This window comes from Pipistrellus kuhlii, unplaced genomic scaffold (genome assembly GCF_014108245.1).
Source record: "Pipistrellus kuhlii isolate mPipKuh1 unplaced genomic scaffold, mPipKuh1.p scaffold_m20_p_2, whole genome shotgun sequence".
In the NCBI taxonomy this organism is placed as follows: Eukaryota; Metazoa; Chordata; class Mammalia; order Chiroptera; family Vespertilionidae; genus Pipistrellus; species Pipistrellus kuhlii.
Window position 1 is genome coordinate 166560671 of NW_023425515.1, and position 23809 is coordinate 166584479.

The 23809-nt window shown below is 50.3% G+C and overlaps 2 protein-coding genes across 32 annotated transcripts in view; both read right to left on the bottom strand.

The window, feature by feature from the left end:
* Positions 1-801: 801 nt before the first annotated feature.
* On the bottom strand, positions 802-4791 carry SLFNL1 (schlafen like 1). The gene is made up of 5 exons (XM_036446084.2): positions 4341-4791; positions 3806-3813; positions 2290-2802; positions 1860-2003; positions 802-1227 (listed from the first exon to the last, which is right to left on the bottom strand). Exons 1-5 carry the CDS (start codon positions 4729-4731, stop codon positions 1105-1107), a joined length of 1179 nt encoding a protein of 392 aa, XP_036301977.1. The 5' UTR covers positions 4732-4791; the 3' UTR covers positions 802-1104.
* Positions 4792-7073: 2282 nt separating this feature from the next.
* Positions 7074-23809, bottom strand: part of SCMH1 (Scm polycomb group protein homolog 1) — a 123639-nt gene continuing 106903 nt past the window's right edge. For 21 of the 31 annotated variants that reach the window (XM_045584685.1, XM_045584682.1, XM_045584669.1 and 18 more), the window contains 6 exons: positions 21942-22133; positions 17143-17337; positions 14156-14221; positions 9612-9719; positions 9194-9336; positions 7074-8198 (listed from right to left, as the gene is read on the bottom strand). In XM_045584685.1, the coding sequence (XP_045440641.1) occupies positions 8073-8198; positions 9194-9336; positions 9612-9719; positions 14156-14221; positions 17143-17337; positions 21942-22133 (830 nt within the window). In that variant the 3' untranslated portion in view covers positions 7074-8072. Of the gene's footprint in view, positions 8199-9193; positions 9337-9611; positions 9720-14155; positions 14222-17142; positions 17338-18194; positions 18735-21941; positions 22134-23809 lie in introns of those variants that run through there. The other 10 variants (XM_045584683.1, XM_036446025.2, XM_045584670.1 and 7 more) reach the window with 5 other exon arrangements.

The following is a 23809-nucleotide window of genomic DNA, read 5'->3' on the forward strand; positions in this document are numbered from 1 at the left end:
GACGGGGGGAAGATGAGTCAAGCAGCTGTCTGGGGAGGAGCATTTCAGGCAGGGGAGGCAGCTAGTGCAAAGGCCCTGAGACGAGTGATGAAAGGTGCTCAGTGTAGCTGGAATGCATGCACAAGGGGAGGAGGTCAGGGAGAGCTGTGTAGAATAGACAGTGGTTTGGCCTTTGCTCTCAATGTAATGAGCCCTTGAAGGGCTTTGAGTCCAGACCTGTCCTGGTCAGATGTTGGCTTTATAGCCTCTAGCTCTGCTGGTGGTGGGGCAATGGCTGAGCAGGACTCCCAGTGGCTGAGGGTGCTCAGAATGAAAGTCACGCCCTTTTTGTGCAGGTGCCTGTGTGCTGAGAAACAGGGTACCTGAGGATGAGCAGTGCACTGCTACTATCTGAGAGGTAGCACTTCCCCCCAAGGTACCAGCCATTAACGCAGGGCTGGACTGGAACCTGACCCTCTGCGATCCTCCCCTCATCTCTGTAGTAGGAGCCCAGGGCTGGCTTGGCCTCCTGGACAGAGGGGAGACTAGGCATGTGACTCATGACTCAGCTACCAACTGGCTAGCCAGATGTTCTGGAAATAATCATTCTTGCTCCAGGTCCCTGTAATTTATTGAAGAGCTATGAGAACCACAGTTCCAGCATGCCAGGGCTGGGGCTGCCTGCTTGCTCTGTAACCGAGGTGCCTTGCCATCTGCAGAGGGGATTTCCCAAGATAAATTCCATTCTGACCCTGTCTGCCAACTGGAGTCAGACCACGGCCTGGGCAAGATGAGCATCTTGGGAACAGAGACAGTCCCTTCTAGCCCAGCCCCAGTATAGCCTGGCCAAGTTTTTACAGGTTTTTTTCTGAAGGTGAGGTTCCTTGGGGCTCATGCTAAGAGCAATTCATTAGATGCACAGCACGGAGTCTGCTCAGGATTGAAGCCACATAGGACCAGCCTGTGTGTGCAATTCTGCTGAAGGAGCAAGGAAGCCTGGTGCTCCCGTCCCCCTCTGAGCAACCAGATGGGTTTATTGGAAGGTCTTTGGCTCAAGTAGGCAGTCCCTGTATCTCCCGGGGAGAGTGCCAGATTCATCCCTGTGCTCACTTGCTCGCGTGGCCCTCACAGGACGCAGCAGGTGCAGGAGATGGGCCTGCGCTGATGCAGCCGTTGCTGGAGCTGCTCCTTCTCGGCCGTCAGCACCTTCACCCTCTCCTCCAGCTTGCTCAGCTCCGCTGTCCACTTCTGAGGGGGCATGGTAGAAACCGCCGTCTAAGCTGACATCATCTCAGGTCCACACACACTCCTCCCAGGGTTGAACTGATGGAGGAGGGAAGGCCCAGAGAGCCTGGGGGGCCTGCTCAAGGCCTCTGGCACCGGATTGGCACTGCCAGGTGGGGAGGCCTGGTCCCCGGGCCACGCAGACACCCCTGATGGAGTCAGCCCTGGGGTCTGGAGGGAAGCTGAGTATCCCAAGCCTTGGGATGACCTGTCCTCTGCAGCTTCCTCCAGTATCAGAGGCAGGCTCAGGTTGGCAGCCCCTCCTCCCGCAACACCCTCTCTCTCCATCAGCGCCTTGCCTTCCTCTGCTTGTCTGCCACCTGATGTTTCCCTCTTGAAAAGGCTTTTGCTTGGAATTATGACAAGCACTTCCTGCCCATTATCTTGAGGGCCTCCCCCGAAATGGACACAGCCCTCAGGTTGTCTTAAAACTTCTCAATATTCTACTCTGCAGACTCGCCACGCAATGGTGGACTATGACAGGTGGTAGGGTTATTTCAATTCAGCCCCTCGGGCACACTCACAAGGCAATGGAGCATCAAGGGAAACCTGAGGGCTTGCTCAGGACTGCTCCGCTGACCAGCCTTGCCACTTACCTGTCTGCACCACTCCTGGATGGCGTGGACGGCCAGTGGGCCCTGGATGCTCCCCTCACGCCTCAGGAACACCTCCCCCAGGTCTGTCTCGTAGAGCTGCGGCTCAGCCTGGGCCTTGGGGGCGTGCACGCTCAGGCGGATCACCTAGCCAAGGGCAACAACAGCTCTGGGTGCTGCACTGGAGAGTGTGCAGCCCAAGTCCTGCCCTACTTTGGACCTGGCTTCCGGCTCCTGGGGACAGCTTGTGGGGCTGGGGCAGGGCTAGGCCAGGTCTCTTATCTCATCACCATTTCCCGGCCTCCCCTTTGCGCCACCTCCTGCCCAGCACTGCCCAGCACTGCTCAGCAGAGTGGATGTGGGCCATCACTGTAGAGTGGTGAGATGACAGATGACAACACAGCCCCAGAGACCTCCCTGTTCCGGGGCTCACCTTGAGGGGCGTGCCGCTGGCGGAGGTGTTGACCACCGGGATGAACGTGAGCGTGTAGGCGTCGGGGAAGACCTGCGGCCTGAAGCCCTGCAGGACGGAGTCCACCAGCAGGCGCACGCGGTCCTCCTCGTGGTGGCTGCAGCGGATGCCCCGCACGAGCCCGCTGTCCTCCACGCCCACCAACAGGCTGCCGCCCTGGCTGTTGAGGAAGGCGCACACGTAGCGCCGCAGGTGGTGCTTGAAGGCCAGGCTCAGGTACTCGCCGCCGCCCCGCTTAAACTCCATGATGCGTGTCTCGTTGCCCAGGAAGGCGCCCTGGAAAAGCCGCTCCTGGCCCTGGATCTCCTGGTGCACGATGGCGCTGTCCGAGCGTGTGCAGTTGGGTTGGTGCATGGAGCTAGGCCACTCCAGAGCCTGGACTGGTGGGGCGTTGGTGTGCTTGGCAGGTGGGCGGCTGGGGCCTGGGCTGGGGCCAGGGCTGGGGCCAGGACTTGGGCCTCTGTTCTCCTCCTGCTGGTTTGGAGCAAGAGTCCCTGAGCAGGGCAGCAAACAGGGATAGGCTTCCAGAACTCCTACCTCCCACCACCCTGGGGCCCAGCCCGCTGAGGAATCCCCGTGTTCCCTCCCAGGCAGAGTGAAAGGCTACTAGATCAAGGGTTGGAGCCAGCCATTGGTTCTTCCCGGCTGGACTTCTCTCTTTCCAGGTGGACTGTGAAATGCATGGCGGGTAAGAGCTCTCCTTCCCAGGAAGCTGTGACGCCTCTGGCTCAATCTCTTCCCATTTGGTTGGGACAGATCTCTGAGGCCCAGGCCTGGGTCACCAGGAGATACCTAAGGTCCCATGTGACAGCTTCAGGTCTCTGAACTGAGAGGGGCCCCTGAGACTCCACCCCCTTCCTGATCTTCCTGAAACCCTTGCTGATCACTTTCTGGACCACTGGCCAGCCCTCCTGAACTTCAGCTTTCCTCAGGCCCTCCCAAGGCCCTTTCCATCATTTCTGCTCTGTCCAGGGGCTCTGGGCATGAGCCTATGGCCACTCCCCCTAGCGGCCCCTCCCTGGACTCCCTGCCTGCTGGGCTCTGGAAGAGGCCACCAGCCCTGGGAGCTCAGTGTGGGCAGAGGCATGGCAAGGAGGGCCATGTTCCTCTCTGCCCTGCAGTGCTCAGAAAAGACAGGAGTATAAAAATGTGAGAAACTGTCATACAAACATGAAATCAGGCTCACTGATCTTGAAGTGCAAGTCACAGAGCTGTGTAGTTCTGCAGCAGTTTAAACACTGAGGCATTTTCACCCCAAAAGGAGAGAGAAACCACATCACCTGTCTCATGGAGTGACCTGCACGGCCTCAGTGAGGCGACTGTTCCCTCAGGTTCCCAGTGGAAGCCAACCTTTCAGTCCCACTGACTGGGTCTCTCCACTCCTGCTCTTTCTTCCTTTGTTCTTTCTGCAGCCTGCAGCTTGAGCTCCAGGGACACCACTTGGCCTGCCTGCTGCATGTAACATTCCCCTCCCCACCTGTTCCTCTGTATGGGCCGTGTTCCTCTGCCCGGAATGCCAGCCCCACTCCCTAAGTCCCAGCCCGGCTTTCACTCCCCCTGCTAGTTTGTTCCCAGCAGCTCCGGGAGGCCTCCAGGCAGCTTTGTCGGCCATGTCTGGCTCTGCTTATAGATACAGGGCTCCTTGAGGGCAGGGCTGAGCCCTGGCTCCCTACTTTACAGTCTGGCATAGAGCGGCTGCTGGTGTTTGTCAGCTGAATGAGGTGGTCCAGGGAGGAAATGAGGACCTTTGGGACCTGAGGCTGGGGTGCAAAGGACCCAGGGAGGAATCCCATATATCTGCCTTTCTACACATGCTTCCGGCTGGAGGCTAAGTGTCCCTCCGCTGAAGGCTATTTTTTTGGGGGTGGGGGTAGTAGTCCCCAAGTTTGCAGATCTGTCCCCAGTTTCTCAAAGATGCCCATCCACCGATGGATGGCAGTGCAGGCAGTCCATACCCGGACCCCTGGGTGAGGCTCGGGGCTTGCAGGCTGGTGGCTCCGAGAATGTCTCACTTACCTCCCTGTGGTGTGTGGGCTCACGGCCGTCCCCCAATACCAGCTCCTTCCCGCGGGCTGCCAGCTCCTGGATGATCTGGTGCTCCTCCAAGGCTGCCTGCAGGCGGCCACGGAGGGAGGCCAGGATGTCCTCAGAGGTGGCCACCTGCACCAGGGCGTAGGCCTTCCGCTGCCGCCTCACCACTTCAATGTGCTCCCGCGCCACCGGCAGCTCCAGCCGCTCCAGGGTGTCTCGGAGCAGGCAGGTGAGCACCGGCACTGAGAACTGGGGGTTCAGGTGGCCCACGTAGAGGATATGCGTGCTGGGAGCCCCCTCCAGGCCTGAGTCCTCAGGCGGGGACTCTTCTGTGAGGAGCTCCTGCAGGGACTGCTTGCCTGGGGGCTCCATGAGGGGCTCCTGCACCTGTTTGTGCTGATCTCTTCCTGGGGGCCCCTGGAGGGGTCTCCCTCAGAAGGGCTTCCGGGATTCCTTCCTGCAGGCTGCTCTTCCCAGGGCCCTGGGCTCTCAGCGTGGCCCAGGCCCTCCAGGGGACCACAGGGGTGCCAAAGCTCCTGGGAGGTTCACAGATGGGCAGGGGCTGGGAAGGGCCAGAATGAGAGGGAGGGCAGAGGGCTAGCAGGAAGGGGCCTGCCAGCCACCCCGGGCCTGGGACAGGAAAGAGGAGTCAGACAGGGCTGAGTCGGAGAACAGAGCATGAGAGCCTGCCCCTCCAGTCCAGAGAGAAGACAGGAGATATGCCCAAAGAGGGACAGAGGGGACTAGGACTCCGAGGCCTGACTGTGGCCCCACTGCTATTTCTGCTTGCCTAGTCTGAACCTGGTGTGCGTCCAGAATGGTTCTGAAACGGGCAGGACTCGGTCAGAGGGCTGTAGAGCAGGTTTTATGCTTTGGCACGCTGATGAAAGCCATGGCCTCTCCCCAGAAGAATGGGCTTTGCAGATATAACTTGCGGAGCCTCGTGGACCCTTCCTAAGAACTAGCTTAGACTGAGTCCTCCTTTTGGTTCAGAGAGCATAAGTGAGGAGGGGCAGAGTGAGGGGCAGAGCTGGGGCCCTATCCTCCGCCCCCCTCCAGCCTCCCACCAGGTCAGAGACCTTGATCCCGAGCTGTGCCCTCCACACCAGCCCTCCACTTACCCACCCACACCCAGCTTCTGGTCGGTGTGGCAGGTACCAGCAGCCTGCATCTTTTCAGATTGGATCCTTGAAGTTGTCAGGGCCTGGGGGCCACCAAAGCTGGGGTGGGGGCATTCAGGACCAACAGGAATAGAAGGACAAGAGAGGCCTATGACCCTCATGTCCTTGCTCTTCCTGGGAGGTAGTGGCCTGAGCTCCCACAGCTCCCTGATCCCTGGCCAGCGGCTCCCTAGGGCACTTGGGAGCTTGGTGTGGGGTGGCAGCAAGAACCAAGGCTGCAGGAAGTGGGCGGGGCCTGTGCAACTACACCTCTGTGAGCTCATGAGAGCCAATAATGCCTTGTTGGCCAGCCTCAGGCACTGAGCAGCGAGGGTGGGAAATCCCTCAGTAGGATGCTTCCCCCACCTCCACCCCTACCCTCTCTGTGAACATACACCAGCTTGGCCCCAGGGCTCCCTTGGGATAGCTCCCAGAACCCTGGGGCTGAAGGTGTCCTCACTTCCTCTGTAATGTTTCTCTAGGCCTAGTGCCATGCAGGCCTCCTAGTGCCCCCCAAGACTCCCTTCAGTCATCAACCCCAAGATCCAACTGGGCTCAGCTACCTCCAGGGTGGGTCAGAGTGCACACAGTTGGGTCCAGGGCTCCCTGACACCAGACCCTTCTCTATGCCCGAGGTAAGGAGAGTCCTGAACAATAGGCCAAGGCTGGTATGGAGAGCACCCGGGATGAGCAGCACAGCCTACCGGACCCAATGTCCAGGAGTCTGTGGAAAACGGCCTGCTCTGGCTTGGCAGCACTGACCCTCTGCTGCTTTGTGGAGACCACGGTTAGAAGCCCACAGTGGCCACGTAGAAGGGCATTCTAAGTTCATCAGGATGTCAGAACCAGTCACTGCCAAGAGCTGGCAAGTATGCCCTTGCCCTCAGAAGTCTCCCTACCCACTCTCCCCCACCCCTCTCCGTCCCATCCTCTGGCACATGGGCTCAGAGAAAGGAAATGACTGACCCAGAGTGCGACAGCGAAGGGCTGGACTGGCGGGAACCTCAGCCGTGGCCCTGAAGTCCGGTTACTTGGCTTCAAATGTCTACTCTAACACTTCCTGGCTGTGATCTGAGCTTCTCTTCCCTCATCTACAAAAGGGGTTTGTTGTGAGGTTAAATGAGCTCATTCTAACTCATGCAGAGCAGTGTGGCCCACAGTGACACTCTCAGGTTGTACTGAACTATGCTGCTTCCCCTACACCACCTCTGCCATCCGCGAGAAACGGGTGTGTGGCCCTGGCCTGGGGCACCTGCCCCTGGCCCAGTCAGTGTGCACTCTCCTTGCTGAGGATGTGGATGAGCCCAGCCACAGAGGCTCCTTGGAGCTGCTGTTCTCCCAGCTCAGGCTCGAGGAGCTGCTGCGCGCACCGCTGTCCTGCTGGCATGCAGTGCTGGGCCTCAGGGGGCATCTGGCTAATTTCCTGTTCGTTAAGCATTTGCTGGAATTAGAAGAACTCAGAGATCATCTTGTCCAAGCTCCTAAGACCATGAGGAAGGACTGACCTGCCCACTGGAAACAGTGATTTGGCTGTTGATTAAAAAGACACTGGCATCTATATTGCTTTTTATTTATAAACAAGTCAACATAAAATAAGTCCAGATGGCAGCAGGGCAGCTGTGCTGACCGGTTGCGAAGGAAGCGTGTGGACAGCGGAGTGGGTGCCGCCAGACTCCAGCCTGGAGACCCTTTCCTCCTACCACCCTAGGGGCTTCTCGGCCTAAAATCATTGGCCCGACCTTCTGTGGGAGCAGTTCTGGCCAGGGCAAGGAGCTGTGCTGGGTCAGTGTGGGCAGGGACTCCCACCCCCATGGGTGAGGCTGGGCGAAGGGCCCAGAAAGATAGAGAGGGGAAGCTGACAGGGATCCTCTCCTCCCAACACTGAGTGATGTGGTCAAGGCTTTATGGGTCTGTCTGTCCCAAAGAGAAAGTCCCTGAGGGAATGTCCTCTGTGAAGGGGCCACACCTCTCTGGGACCCGGGCAGGGTAGTCTTGCTCCTCCTGAAACCCCATGTTTGGAGTGAGGAGTAGGAACTGAAGGGCTTGCCCAAGTGCCAGAAACAATAAATAACAATACAAAATGATATATTTTTTTTAAAAAAGGTAGAGGTTTGCACCATGAGTTTGGAATCTGGGTATTTTGTAGAAGGCAGGAAATGTGGGGCAGTGGGTGCCACACCAGGCCCAGCAGGTGGTAAGGGACTGGGCACGAGTGTCAGTTCAGGGCCCCATCTTCTGAGGCCTCAGGGGTCTACCCCTTGCCATCACATGGCAGGTGGTCAGTCTAAACTTCTGAGGCCGGCCGGACCTGGGAAATAAATAGAGGGGCCTCAGAACAGAGGCAGGCCTGAGGGGAAGAGCAGCGTCAGCCCTGGGCCCAACACTCCCCTCCTCAGCCCTTCACGGAAGGACATGGAGGGCAGCAGTGGGGGCTCCGCAAGCCTCCTGCAATCCTGAGGTGCGCCAAGTGCCACCAACCGCCGGGAGCCGGCTGCTGGCCGGAGAATGCTGCCCTGTCTGCTCCACCCCTCAGCTGTCGGCCGCGTCCTCTGCTCAGAACTTGCCCTGCTTCAGCCGGTCAATGTGGTAGGAGAGCTTGAGCGCGGGCCCCAGCTTCAGCCCCATGTACTTCATCATCACGTCGCTGCGCAGCAGGAGCAGGGCCTTGCCGTCGATCTCCTGTGGGCGTGGGAGAGGCGCCATCAGAGGCCTGGCTGCTCTGACCACCCCAGGGAAGTACAGCCACATGGGGTCCAGTGGACCTGCTGTGACGCTGAAGCCTCCCTGGTCTCCCACTTTTTGTCTCCAACAGCCCTCCTCGCGAACAGCTACTACTGAGCCCACCCGCTGAGCTCTTCACATGTTTGCACCCGTTTCCTTTCTGTGCTGAACCCTCCCAGACCTGAGTCCAGCTCAGTTCCATCTCCTCTAGGAAGCCTCCCCAGTCAGTGTACGTGTCACTTTTCACGGCTGTATATGACCCTGTTATTCTGAGTCCTCCTCCTTCCTAAGTGGCAGGGACCATCTGTGTGAGCTAGACACAGAGCAGGCACCTACCGGGCAGCTTTGAGCTAAGAGCGCCCTCCAAACCACCTGGCATGGAAGTTTACATGACCAATGAAGGGAGCAATTCTGTTCTGAGTGCCCACAGGGGAGGACTGCACCAAGCAGCAGGGGCTCCGGGGAAATGGTCTTGTGCCTCAAATCAGAAGAATTAGGAGTAGTCCCTGGCCACAGGGCCATTGGCCACTGGAAGAGATGTGTGAGAGGCTAGGAGAAGATGAGGGCCTGATGCAGGTGAGAGCATGGGGCCACTTGGCAGGGACTCTTTAACGTGGGCTGAGGCCCCTGATTCCCAGGCCCAAGGCTGGTAGGTGAGAGAGCAGCGTGTCTTATATACCTAGGAAGAGGAAGGCCTGTCCCTGCTGCAGAGCCCACAGGGCGCACAGCCAGCAAGAATGTGGCTGCATCAGATCTCACACCAGCGGAGTAGGCTGAACTCAGTGCCCACTGAGGGTTGACCGAGACCCAAGATTTTGTCCCTAAGTCTGTGTGGTCTCCTGAGCTGTATCAAGGGACCTGGAACAAATGTATAGTCCGTGCCCTTAGGAGTCTAAAGGCTACGGAAGCAATTCTCCCAGTGAACCCGACGGAGATCAGGCAGGGGCACCTACGTGTTTACGAAAAAGGTCGGCGTGGGGCCCAAGCTGAGGATCAGCTTCCCGAACAAACTGCATCACATCCTCGACTGTCCATGAGGATGGGTCCCGGGCACTCATTCGAGAGGCATCCCGGCTTTCCAGGTATCGGTCTGATCCTGCAGGACAGAGGGACAGCTGGCATCATGGGTGGGAACTGGTTTGAAATCCCCACCACTCTCCAGGGTGTGTCCTAAAAGGCCCTATGGGTGAGCTAACAGCAGAGGGACCAGTGGCAGCAGCGGGAGGGAGGGAGGGTTTCCACAAAGGGTCTTCGTAAGTTAAATCTTTGTTCTTTAAGGGTAGATCTGATTTTGAAAATCAAAGGAATTTTACACTGAGGCTATGACTCATCCTGGACTAGAGTCAGGGTAAGATGAGGTAATGGGCTTACTTAGTTCGGTGTGGGGCTGGTGGGTAAAACTGCTTTTGCTGTGGTTCTGGTGACCATTACTGGAGAGACCTTGGGAACTGGGCAAGAGCAGAACACAATTCTTGGGGTCTAGGGGGAAAAAAGTGGAGGATAAAACCCTGGCGAAGAGCTGACCTCACTCTAGCTGATGTACAGAGACAGAAAGTTTTGCTTTGGCTTCCAGAAGCCTCAGCATTACTTTAGTGCTCTGCTTAGAGCAGTGTTTTTCAACCTTTTTTGGGCAAAGGCACACTTGTTTCATGAAAAAAATCACGAGGCACACCACCATTAGAAAATGTTAAAAAATTTAACTCTGTGCCTATATTGACTATATATAAAGTAATTCTCTTGAATAGGAATCAAATAAACACAAAGAAAGTATTTTATAATTACTTTATTATGAAATATTAAGTAAACAAAATAGTGAAAAATTATAAAATTCTTGTCTTGTCTGCACCTACGGCACACCAGGCAACATGTGCCGCGGAATAGCGGTTGAAAAACGCTGGCTTAGAGCCTATATCTCAATCGTCACTTTCCTGTGGGAGTTGGGATTTCTATTTTGATCATCACCTGCCACAGATCTCTGGTTCCTCGCATCCCTCTTCCTAGAATGTGTCTCTCATCTCCCTTCAATTTCTTTTCTTTGGCAAATCCCAACTTAGCAAGCAAGAGATGACGTCAAGGACCAGCTCCTCTATGAAACTTTTCCATGGAAATAATTGGCCTCACAAAGCATTTTATGTACCCCTGGTTACAGCTTAACCTCTACACACTTCTCCTATCACATTACCTAATAATCTATTATCGAGAAAGCAGTCAAAGCAGCCTTAAAAGGAACTGGATGGTGTCAGTCCCTAAAAACTCCATGCATTGGCCTCCCATCACACCTAACAGGACATCTCAACTCCTTGGCCTTGCAGTTGCCCCATCACTTGGCCCTTCCTCCTTCTGACCTCACGTCCCAGGCTCCGCGCCACCTTTCCCTCACAATAATCCAGACAAGCCAGTTTTCTTGCTGCTACTTGAACAGGCTATGCTGTTATTCTTCGCCTGTAATTTCCTTTGTCTGGCATGCTCTATTTCCAGATCTTTGTATACTCAATTCCTTCTCAACATTTGGGTCTCATCTCAAATACCAATTCCTCAGAGTGGCTTTCCCTGATCTACTAGTAAAAGTACTTCATTCCCCATTGTCACTTGTTGGAAGCTGCCCATAGTCTTCACTAGCAGAGAGGTGTTGACAAGGAATCTGGAAGGTTGAAGAGTTGAGCTCGGAAAGGTCAGAACCACGCACCCACTGTTTAGTGGAGACACTGGTAGCTGAAGCAACTTCCACCTTTTAGTTTTATGTAAATCCTTGCTGATTGGCTATCATTGGAATTGCCTGCCTAAGGGCTATGGGTGTATCCCAAAACCTGAATAAAAGGAATAGCAAGGCCAGAGCAAAGCCTAGTCCTTTCTCTTGAGCTGGGCTCCTGCCTGGCCCCCAATTCCCAAATTTACATTTTCTAGTCTAGTCTCTTTCATTTGTGTGCTGTCTCCTCCAGAACCCAAACTTGAACCTGAACCCTGAACCACATGGGACATGGGGGTGGGGGACACTCAAAGTCACTCTCAACCCCACTACTCTATAGTTTTTGTTTTTTCTTTCCAGCACATATGACTACCTAAAATAATTTTATGCATCTAGGTCTTCTATTTCCCCCCCTGCTATGTCCTTATGATATTGTGATTTCTAATATGAAACATACATATTTGGTCTTAATTCTCATTTACGGCACAGAACTCTTAAAATCCTTTAAATTTCCCAAGTGGTGAGATAAAGAAAGGTTATTTAGAATGAGCCCTTTTTATTATGAGTACCGTATTTTCCGGTGTATAAGACAACTCCCTAATTTTACAGTTAAAACATAGGTTTAGGCATATACTTGCTGTATAAGACTACCCCCCACTTCAAAGAAAAGACTTACTTTTCCATCAAGATCTGCAGGTAATTTTTGTGCAATTTTGGTCTTTTGCTGCCGATTTTCGGTTGACTTTTTTTCGTTTCAAAGGTCGTCTTATACGCCGGAAAATACGGTATATCAATGAGGTGATTATTGGAAAGACCCTAAAGATGGGAGTTGGTTGCCAGAAGAACAAACTAGATGGCTAGAGAGTTGAACTTTCCTCCAAACTCCTGAGGAAGGGAGAGGCTGGAGATTGAGCTCAATCATAACGGCCAATGATTTAACCAGTCATGCCTCTGCGATGAAGCTTGGGGCTGGGCACTATGCAGACCAGGGGAGAAGTGTGCTGGATTAGAGCCACAGAAATTCCGTTGGCTTTTTAGAGGTGGTAGTAACAGGAAGTTGGAAAGAACTCTCTATACCAAGCCACTTCTCCCTGCCCTGAAAGTCCCCTGTGATGCTAAGACAGAATCCAACTCAGAGATTATGGAGAGCAGAACAAAGATATACAATGGAGTGTCCTTTTTGGGTCATCTTAGCTAATTCCTCTACCCAAGAGAAGCTAGAAATCATACACATACACACACACACAGAGTATTATTTAGATATACATATCCTATCTAATAAAAGAATAATATGCAAATTGACCATACCTCTGCTATAACCACAAGCCATGCCCACCAGCCAATCAGGAGCAAGTATGCAAATTAACCCACCCAAGATGGCTGTGGCCAGAGAGAGAGCAGGAGGCTTGGGTTTCCCTGGCAATGAAGGAAGCCAAACTTTTCACTTGCCTGGCCTGCCTTGGCCTCCACTTCAGGCTACAAAGTTTCAATTATATAAGATAAATAAATCCCAACAAAAATGGCTGTAGCTATGGAGCAAGCAGGAGACTTTGCTCCACTCAAGGCTACAAAGTTTCAATTTTGGAAGATAAATAAATCCCAGATACCAGGGCCTCTGCTTGGGTTGCCTGGGGGCGTGGCCAGCCTGCAAACCACCACAGGCCCCTCACCCAGGCTGCCCCATGCCCCAAGGGAACCCCCACCCTGATCCAGGACACCTTTCAGGGCAAACCAGCTGGCCCCCAGCCATGCACAAGCCTCTATCGTATCTAATAAAAGAATAATATGCAAATTGCCATCATTCCAACACACAAGATGGCTGCCCCCATGTGGACACAAGATGGCCACCACAATTTGCCCAGCAGGGGAGGGCAATTGAGAGGGACCAGGTCTGCAAGGGAGGGCAGTTGTGGGCAATCAGGCCTGCAGGGGAAAGGCAGTTAGGGGTGACCAGGCCTGCAGGGGAGGGCAGTTAGGGGCAAACAGGCTGGCAGGGGAGCAGTTAGGTATCAATCAGGCTGGCAGGGGAGTGGTTAGGGGGTGACTGGATCAGGCCTAAACGGACAGTCAGACATCCTTCGAGGAGTCGCAGATTGGAGAGGGTACAGGTTGGGCTGAGGGACACACACCCCCATGCACAAATTTCATGCACTGGGCCTCTAGTATATATTATAAACATATATATTCACATATATAATACTATTATATATTATGTGTTTGTTAGTCTATTCCTATTAGAATGTACACTCTTCGGAGATGAAGACATTTGAGCAAAGACCTTTAGGCAGAGAGTGATGAGCATATTTAGAGTTGAGCAGGGAGACAATGTGCCAGAGCAGAGTGAATGAGGAAAAGTGGCAGGAATAACATCTCAGAGGCGTGTATGTGTGTGCTGGGCAAGGAAGTGGTGGTGAGGTAACAGAAGACCTTGTAAGCCACTGTAAGACCAGAGGCTTTTCTGAGTGACATGAATTGAGTTTGAGCACAGGAGTCTGTGTTCATAATAGGTGTTAGGGGGCAGGGACAAGTGAAGGAGACAAGTTGTAAAGGAGTCTCCTACAATAGTCCAGATAAGAGATGACTGTGGCATGCATCAGGCGGTAGTGGTGAGCGGTGAAGAGAGGTCTGATATATGAACATTATAAAGAATTCCCGCTAACATCCACTCATTTAACCCTAAAAATAGCTCATGAAGGAATTATCATCTTCAGTTTAGAGATGAGAGAAGTGAAGCTTAGAGAAGGGAAGGGACTTGCCCAAGACCACACAGGCAGGAAGGAGATGAGTTATGGCCTGTATCTTTTCCTATTCCCAATTTTTCAGACAAACTATATCAAAGTTCTCCACCCAATGGGTATAGCTGATGAAGGGAGAGGGTCTCAATCTGAGAATGACTAAGGCAGGTGAGGCACCTCCACAGAGGCGAGACCAACAAACAGATGCCCAATCATCCTGGATGATGAAATAAGAGGGGATAGACTTGACATCCATTAAATTCTATGAGAGAAACAATTTTAGGGTCAACTGAATAGAATCCTTTCATAGTCTTATTGGGTTCTTCAGGATCAGAAAATGTATAGACCGTGACCTGGTCAACAGACTCAATGTATTCCAAAGGAAGAGTAAAAATGCCTGGGGACAACAGTGACACCTGAGGCCAGATCCACATGAGGCACTCCTATCGGAAACAGGCCTTGGAGAAGATCACAGTAAAGTAATGCCTTCCTACCTGGGGAATGAGTTAGTTTCCAAAACGATCCCATATCCCTGCTTCCATCAGATCCTTTTAACACTCCTGTGGAAAGACCAGGTGGATGTCACCATCTTAATTTTGCATATGAGGAACATGAAGATGTGGGAGGTCAGATGACTTACCCAAATCTCAAGGTAGGGGATCAATTCTCAAATCTACCTCTACTTCAGAGCTTCTCATGCTCTACTTTGCTGCCTCACGGGGGGGAGGGCATCCCAGGCTTCTTCCTGTCAGCCTTCCCGAAAACTCTCTCCTGAGGTCACCTCTTTCCATTGCAGGCCTTGCTAATGGAGTCTCCTTATTCTTTTATAGCCCACACATTCCTGGGCTGTGAAAGAATAAGGCCTTTTGTGGGAAACACCAAAGGCCCAGAGTGGGGTGTGAAAGTGGATCTCCTATATTCCCATTGCTACTTTTAGACAATCCTCCTCTGAAAGCTCATGTTCTTCAGAGGCCATACTGTTGTCTATAAATCTCAGTGTTTCTACCCCTTGTTAAATGAAGGCTTTTTGGTATTTAGCTGCCTTCTACTCCACCCCAATTCCTGCCATAATTTTCAGAGGCAAACGGCAATCTATTTAACTTCCTTGCCTCTCTGCCAATGACTTTCACATCTACTCTACTTCAAATACTGATTGCCAAATTCACTGTCTGGTTTTTGCCATCACCTGGAACAATTTTAAACATCACTTCAGAATTTTAAACATGCCATTTTCTGACTTCCACCCTATCTTCCCAACTGTCTTGTGACTTATGTCCATTATAACCTTGACATAACAAGATTATCAACACATCAATCTTAGAGTTCCCCATCCTTCAGCCTCCTCTTAGCCTTGCTCCTTCCCCACCCTGTCCAGATCCAGTGTTGATCTAAACTCCTCTCCCTCAAGCTCCTCGATTCCTTTAAATGCTTCCTTACTTCCTGAACCCTCTTGTCCTACTAGCTCGACAAAAAATGAAACCTTAATTTCAAACTCTTTTCTTACCCCTCATCTAGGTTTCTAAGAACCACAGAAGAAAACTATGGCTCTTGCAAACTCCCAAAGTAGTCTGTAAGCACAGCTGGACCTTGGTGTTTCCCAAAAACAATTTCCTCTCCTTCACCCAATTCCCCCTGTTCTTCTTTAGGACCAGTTCTATCTTTCAGACTCCTAAACCTTCCTTACTCAGCCCCTCTCCATTTACTCATGGCCACAATCTTCCCCCCAATGTCAGAGAACAAGGTGTGCCTCCTTCTGGTTTAAGAGTTATCTGCCTGTGCCCTTTATCCCTAATCCTTTCTATAACTCTTCAGGCCTTACTTTTTACTCTTTCCAATATTCTTAATTTCTTCTCCTTAGAAGGCTCAAGTTGTCTACTGATAAGCATGCTCAGTGTGCTTCCACTCCAGAAGACCTTCTTTGGAAGGTCATCATCTTTCTTTTTCTCAATAAACTCTCCTTGATATTCCTACCACTTCCATCTGCCCTCACTAACCTTCACCAACATGGAAGCTACAAATCCAGTAATTATTTCTCCATCCTTATTTTACTGACCCTTTGCTGTGTTCTCCTTAAAACATTCCCTATTGCCCTGGCTGCCACAATATTAAAGTTTTCTGTTTTTCCTCACATTTGACTACTCCTTTGTCTCCTAGGTGGGATCTTCTCCCTGTTCCTATCTCCTATACTTTGTTGGTCCCCAGGACTCCATCATAGTTAATGGTTTTCATTCTATACATACTTCTGGGAAATGGATGCCATTCACCCTACAGCTTCAACTACCACCTATGTGTTGATGACTCCCAAATATTTAACTACAGCGCAGCCCTCTTCCCTGAGAACCAGATCTGAATAGCCACCACCTCTAAATATCACCTAGATGATCCATGGGCTCCCCGCCCTTCGTTCTCTTCTAGGCACCACCATTTATCCAGCCACCTCATCTCAAAACCTGGAAGACATTCCCACTCCCTTCTTCCTCACCATCCTCAAATTTGACTAAATTTACCTGGTGAATAGTTTCAAACCCAGTCTCTCTTCTACAAACCTTCTACCACTGCCCTAATCTAGGTCTTTATCACTTCTGGTCTGGCTCATGCTCATAACCTTATAACTGGTCTCTCTAGTCTTGTCACTCCTCTAATCCATTCTCAATGTAGTAGTTAATGATCTACTGAAAACAAACTTTTTTAGGTCTTACCTCTAATTAAAAGCCTTCGATAACTTCACATTGCCTATAAGATCAACTCCAAACTCTTTAATGTGGCATTTAAGGTCCTCTGTGGTATAAGCCTGACCTTTCCAGGCTTTTCTCTTTGAAGTCCCAGTATTTTCCTTTGACTCAGCAACACCAAACAGCAGTGGTTCCTGGCACACTGTATTAGCTCTTTCCCTTTGCCCTTGTTCATGCTGTGCTCTCATGGAAAGCTCTCCCACCCCTACCACTCCTGACAGGGCCATTCATACAGTCACCCTTCAAGTCTCAGGAAGGGCATCACTTCCTCAAGGAAGCTTCCCCTAGGTGTTCCTTCTTGCAGTTTTTATACGAATAGAGAATATCTCTGCAACTGCACTAAGATTCGTGCAGTTGCAGAGATGTTGTTTTACAATTGCCTATTAAGTATCTCTTCCACAATACTGTGAGTTCCTTGAGGACAAGAAGTGACCAATTTTTGCATCCCCATACCAATCAGTTTTCAAATAAGTGGCCATCGAAGAAATGAATGAATTCTTCCTTGTCCCTTTGGACCTATAAATAATGGTAATAATAGTTACCATTATTCTCAAGCCAATCCCAGAACTTCAGTCGCCTCCCCAGGCACAATGGTAAGCCCAGACCCTAGCCCAACCACCAGACAGAGTGAAACAAAGCCAAGTCCTTTCTAGCCTCCCAGAGCTCAGGAAGAAGAAAGGAAGGAAAGAATGAAGGAAGTAAGGAAAGAATGAGGGAAGGCAGGAGGGCCCGAACTCTGGTAAACTTACCCCTCGCGCACAGTCTACGCATAGCTGAGGCAGCACTCAGTGAGAGGCCACAGGATGGAAGCAAAGGCCGGTACCCAGAGGTTCGAAGATTTTGGGAAGTGCTGACAAGGTTGGTGGGTTTCAAGGTGGAGTCCATTGAGTCTGAGTGTGGCTCCAAGGACCGGGCCAGACTATTCCCTAGTACAAAGGTTTCACCTGGAAAACAGTAAAACAAGAGTTAGAGCAGGAAATAATCCAGAAGGACTGCTGCGGTGCTGGCTCCCAGCTACCTGTCTGGATGGAACAAAAGGCAGCCAAACAGGAAGTCCTAGGCTGGGTCTCAGGAGGCCTGTGTACCAGTCACCACTCTGGCTCTCACTAGGTGGTCTGAGTCAAGCCCAGTACCTCTCTCTAGACTTGGATCTCCTCAGAGATACTTCCTCTTAGACTAGATGGTCTTTGAGGTTTCTTCTGGTCTAGATATCTTCTGCTTTTTCTAGATAAGGAGAACCTTAAAAAAAAATAGGAAGAGGTTGCCTTACACATAAGCTGCTAGCAAAGAACAGGGTGCTGGAGAAGAGATATACTTGCTTAGGGCATTTCAGAAGCCTACTCTCAGCCAGCCGTTTACTTCAGAAATGCTTCTTGATGCCTGGCCAAAGGGTTGTCTGCAAAGGATCTGCTCCTATGCCCTCCACCCCCTTCATATTTGCCTTGTTCTACGGAAACATTCCAAGGACGCTGCTGGAATGTACAGCGGTGAGAATGTGGGCACAGGACCAGAATCTGGGTTAGAATTTGACTCTGCCCTCTGTAGGCAAGGTGTTTCCCTCAGACCTTGTTATAATATAGGAAGCCCCTTTCTCCCAAGGGGCTTGTAAATACCAAAAGGAAGTAGCTATGAAAATCGTTGTAAAGGGAATCTCAGCCTGACATTTCTATACCCAGGCCATGGCCCAATACCAGCAGCATCCCCTAAGCACTGCACTGCAGAACCTGAAGCAGATTCTGCCTCATCACTGGGTTCCAGACATCAAAACAGCTCCTTAGTCATGGCCACAGCATTCTCTATTTATGACTTGGGGGTGGGGATGGGTGGGTGTCTCAGGAATTGGATCATATCACTGTCCTTTGTGGTTCTCAGAATTCTGGTGTTTAGATAATGCTTGTGATTCATTTAGGCCCTCTAATAAATTCAAGCTCATTGTCTGGCATACAATAAGACCTCTGGCAAGATGGTTTAGGATTTTAGAACTGCTTTCTGACTCTCACCTAAAATTTCTTGGTAACCATGGACTTAATGTTAAATCTAACATGAGACAGATTTCACCCTTATCTCAGAGAATTTAACTAATGAAGCCTTCCCCTAAAAACGATTCTGAAGAGAGAAGTCTCTGAGGCCCCAGAATACCTAAACCATATCACTCCCATTCTACAGGTGAGGTTCCAGATTCCTATTTTCCAGGAGAGATGAATACTGCATTGTCCTGCCTTGAGACAAGGACAGGAACCCAATCCAGAAAGCAAGGCCTGAGTACTGTGTCTGAGCTCCTGCCATTTATTAAGCGTGTCATCCTCAATAAGTTGTCTTCTCTGAGCACCAATTTTTTCATCTGTAAAATGGAAAAACCACCATTTGTCATGCTGAGAACATCAAATGAGGAAATGGAATGGGTTGAAATTTACAAAGGCTGAAGTCGTTGTTATTCTTCAGTCAGAGTTAAGAGTGGCAAACCTACGTATGTTCTCTGCAATAGCTCAAGAAATAGATAAAGTGAAATTTCTGCATTTATCAGCAGGACAATCTCATCTTTCTAGTCCTCATTTTACTCAGTGGAGATAATACCTCCTGTTTCACAAGAGCTAACAGATGTGAAAAATAATTATGATGACAATGCTTGTAGCTTACCAGATGCTGATGCAAATCAGTAAGTGTCTTTTCCTCTCAGCAATGCTAAGAATGGTAACTGAAATCTGAATTCTGAATTGAGGGACCTGAAAATCTGGACTGGTGGTACTGGGCTAGGCAAGGCCATAAGATCTTATCCTAATGAGATGCAGTGGGAAAAAATCATACCTGAGGCTCTGGGAGGTTCTACTAAAGGCTGATCTCCCTAGGATAGTGCCAGGGACAGCAATGCTTTCAGGCTGGGGGCTTTAAGAGAAAGGCCAAGGAAAGAGAGCTCTGGATCTCATCCCAGTTTCTACCAAAACAGCTCCAGTTTTAACTTCTATGCACCAGAGTTTTGTGTCATCTTAACTTGTAAAAAAAAAAAAAAAAAAAAAAGGAGTTCTACTGCTAAAGCAAAGCAAACTTTGAAACCTCTGGCCCAGGAATCAGAATTAAGGCTGGAAGACATGATTTCTCTATTTCTAGCACAATCACTAGTCAATAATCACTGTCTTTTTATCCATCTGTAAAATGAAGATGAAAACCCTGAACCTCATAAGGTTGATATGCTGGTGACAAGAGAACAATCAGCATGAGTGGGAGCTCATTCATTCATTCAACAACATTTGGTTAAGCCCTCTATTTGCAAGCCACTATGCTAGGGATGGGGTTATGCAAAGGTAAACAGACAGATAAGGATCTTGCCCATACGCATTTATTTTTAGTGAGTGGCAGATCTCTGCGTATCATATTGCAAGACTGACCTTAAAAACCAGAGTTCCCAGTGGAGGGTGACCAGAATACTGGTGAGAAGCAAAGAAGGAAAAATCTGGGAATGTAGAATATGGAGAGCAGTCAGAGGAGACAAAAACCCTAAAGGCAGTCATGGGATGGGAAGAGGATTGGGAAGGCAGAGAACGCAACAGGGGGCAGGCATTAAAAGAAAACAGATTTCAGCTATAAAGAGAGGCATTTTCACAATCAGAGGGTCTAACAGTAAGACTGATTGCCAAAGGTGACAGTGAGCAACATAGCATTAGGAGTATTTAAGCAGAATTCAGATAAGTGAAGGAGCACAGAGGAGTCAAAATCTAGATGGTGCTCTGACTTGCCTGAGCAGAGTTAAAATGCTCATTTCAGGGAAGCAAATAAAGACTAGGGTGAGAGCAGCTACGTGGCTGGGAAGCCACTATGAGAACCAGAGGTTGCAAAGTTGACTGAATCTGTCTGAAAATGAGGGAAGGAAAGGGGGACAGCCAGTGGTGGAATGTGATAACCCTAGCATTGGTCTCTTTGGTGAGAGGTAAGGATAAGAGGTTAAAGCTTGCTTCCTCCTATCTGAATCAGCAGAGAGATGCAAACTGGAATAGAATACCCAGGAAAGGTCATGGCCATAATACCAAATGGCCTTGGGGACTGCAGGTCCATGATATGCACTGTTACCAGTCTCTGCATGCTGCTACCAGGACATTTCTCTTAGTTCTTAATGACCAAATTCCATTGAGGAATTCGGAGTGGCTATTTCTTTGAGAAATCTGTCTTTAGGCTAGCAGCTACACTCATGGACATACTACTCCCTTTCATGTATCTGCTCTTCCAGAATCCCAGGCAGGCTTTACTTTCATAACTGAGGTACAACTTAAGAGTTCCTGATTGCCTATGGCTGGGGACATTTCATAGTCTGCCATTGTCTGCACCAACTTCACCAGCTCAGCCCAGACTCCCAGTGGAACATTCTAACTCTAGGTGAGAATGGCTTTTTCTGTTCTCAGAGATTCTGATGCTGAAAGAACATAATTTAGAGCAGGTTAGGTAAGAAAAAGGATCAATGACCAGGTCACACATATGTCTGCGCAGACCAGATGGCCTGGTCCCCACAAGCAGTATTTGAAAGTTAGGTATATTTTTATAAGTTATGTAAGCAAAGCTCATTTGGATGCAAACATTAAGGGGGTGGTGGTGGCTGGGCTGGGTGAGTAGCCACTTTCCTGAGCACATTCTTCAGAATGGCACTTTATCAGAAGTGATTCTGGTAATATAATAATAAAAAGATTACTAGGGAAGGCAGTATGAGAACAAGACTGGTTAGAGAAGGTCAGAAGGGGGCACCTTTCAGACTTACATGCTCCCCCATCAACAGACAGCACAGCTCTGAAGCTGACAGCACCGCCTCTCCACTCCTCAGGCCAGAACAAAGTCCACAGGCTCCTTTAAAGGCCTATCCTCCCTCTCTCAACAATGACCTACCTCGCTATGTTCTGGGCCGAGTTTTCCTTCCCTCCCTGTCGTCTGTGTCCTGGGCTCCAGATTAGAGCGGCTGCGTTCCATTCACTCTTTAACCTCTCTCGGAAGTGCTTAGTCACTGATCCGGCCACGTGGCATCCGCTTTCCCGTTGTGGGACTGGTATGTTAACTAAGAAAGTTATTTTCCAGCCTAGTTAGAAACAGCAGGAACTTGAATTGACTTGCTAGACTGGCAGTGCAGGAGGAGTTAGGGCTACGTGCCAAAGGAAAGAGTAGATAGCCAATCACCAGGGAGCACATTTCTCAATCTGTAGCTTGAGACTAAACCTTCCTGCTGGCAAGGGAGATCTATGGTAGGCCCTTGCTGCCAGACTCACACTGGGAGACGTACTGTGACTCCACATGCAGTTTGGAGCTCAGAAGAGGATTCGTGAACCATCTTTTTTTAGGGACAAAACCAAAGGAAAGAAAGTTCATTCTACAGAGAGGGGACAAAATCCCGAAAAGAGAGTAAAGATGAGAGGAGACCAAAAAGTCCCATATGGGGCAAAGGTTAAGGACAGAAAAACCAGCTTCTGGATAATAGGAGCCAGGCTAGCAGGTGAGAGGGCTGATCCCAGGCCCTCCCTAGAGCTGCTACTAGCCCTGCCCCCTTTTTTAGCCCAGGCCCCATCCCAGCTCCTACCTGGTAGGTACCTGTCGTGGCTGTGGCCGTACTCTGTGTTGGTGAGTGACAAATGAGTCTGTGTAAAAGGCTGGTTGCCAAACAGATTGTCACTGCGAAGGTTGTGGCAGAGTTTCTCCAGGAAGCGGAGAACGTAGGTGATGCTGTTGACTGCTGGGAGGTTGAGGGTGTGCTGTTCTCGATCAAACACGGCTGTGAAGTGAAGTAAACAGGGCTGAGCATGTCAGGCGGGCAGTTCAGTGCAGCACTGGGCAGGCCAGCCCACAGTTTGTCTCAGGCTTACCTGGTTACACAAAGGCAATCAGTGCCCACGTCTCCTCCCTCCCTCTCTCCACCCTCCCTTGAGGGTTTGATTTTTGCCTCCAACTCCAAAGGGCTTGCAGTTATGGGAGTGGCCAGGCCAAGTCTGTTGCACCTGGGGCTCTGGAAGGATTTTATTCAACTTGTGAAAACAACTGTGAACATAATTCTATCTGCTCCATCAGTTGACTGGGCCTCATCCAGGAAATCTGTTCATTTAGGGTGCTATTTCCATAAGAACTGCCCAAGAACAGAGGAACTGGGCAGAAGAGAATACAGCCATTGCCAGCACTGGTTTGGGCGCACAATCCGATCTGTATAAGAGCACTAGAATTTCAGCAACATTTGAAACTGTGCCATGCTTCGTTTTATTTTACTCTATTTCTATTCAAAAAGTATCTGTCTAGTCTTTAAAAAGCTAAAAGCCTCTGCATTTGTCTCTGAGAGCAGCAGGAAATGGGGATGTGGTGGGGATAGATCTTTCTTAGAAACCAATTTTGGGGCAGAGAAAGAACCCTATAGGGGTTTGCTGTAAAGAGAGGCAGTGAACCTGTGAACTGGTGGGTCACAGTTCGGTTCCTGGTTGGGGCATGTGCCTGGGTTGCAAGCTTGATCCCCAGTGGGAGGTGTGCGGGAGGCAGCTATCAATGATTCTCATCATTGATATTTCTTTCTTTCCCTCTCCCTTCCTCGCTGAAATCAATAAAAATATGTTGAGAGAGAGTGAGAGAGAGAGACAGAGGCAGTGAAGAAGCCAGGGCTCTGCAGACCATTGCACAAAAGCAAAGGAGAGACTAGGGCATGGCCTCTGCCTCAGAAGGAAAGGAAAGCTCGATTTCCTATGCAGTTCTCAGCCTTCTGCAACAATGCCTTCCTGGCTTGCCCCATCCTCTTCTCAGGCAATTACTCTCGTCTGGGCTCTGACACTACCCTGTACATACTTCTCTGCTATAACACCTCTCACCGTGAGACATTCTTCCTTTTCCACCAGGGCAGAGTCTGAGCCTGTCATCTTCGTTCTCCCCTTCCCCCGGCCAGTGTCTGGCAATAACCTCTGACATACAGTAAGGGCTTAATAAATGTTTGCTGAAAGAATACAGTTGGATTATGCATGAGGTTTTCCATGTCAACTGTTTCCTGAGGTTGGATATTGCAACTTGTTAGAAGGAAGGGGCAGGAGATTATGGAGGAGCACATAGTTAAGATTGAAAGGCTTTAGATCAAGTCTTCATAGGTTTGATGGTAAAGAATAGCATTTTGGACTTATGAGAACTGAAAGAGAACAGGGGCACAGCAGAAAAAGTAAATATTCTCAGTGAAAACAACAGAACACTGTGCAGCTGACTCAGATCTCAGAGCGGGAAAGGAAGAGGAAATGACTCTTCCTCTCTGCCCTGGCAGTCAACTCCCTTGGATCAGGGCTGGCTTTGAACTACGGAGCTAAGAATTTAAAAGAGTGAGAAAAGAATATATGGTTCCCTCACGCCAGGTGGGAGGCTGTGGCAGTCTAGAGAAACTCTCCTGTTGCCATAGAATAGCCCCCTTTTGATTCTTCTGTCTCCCGGGAT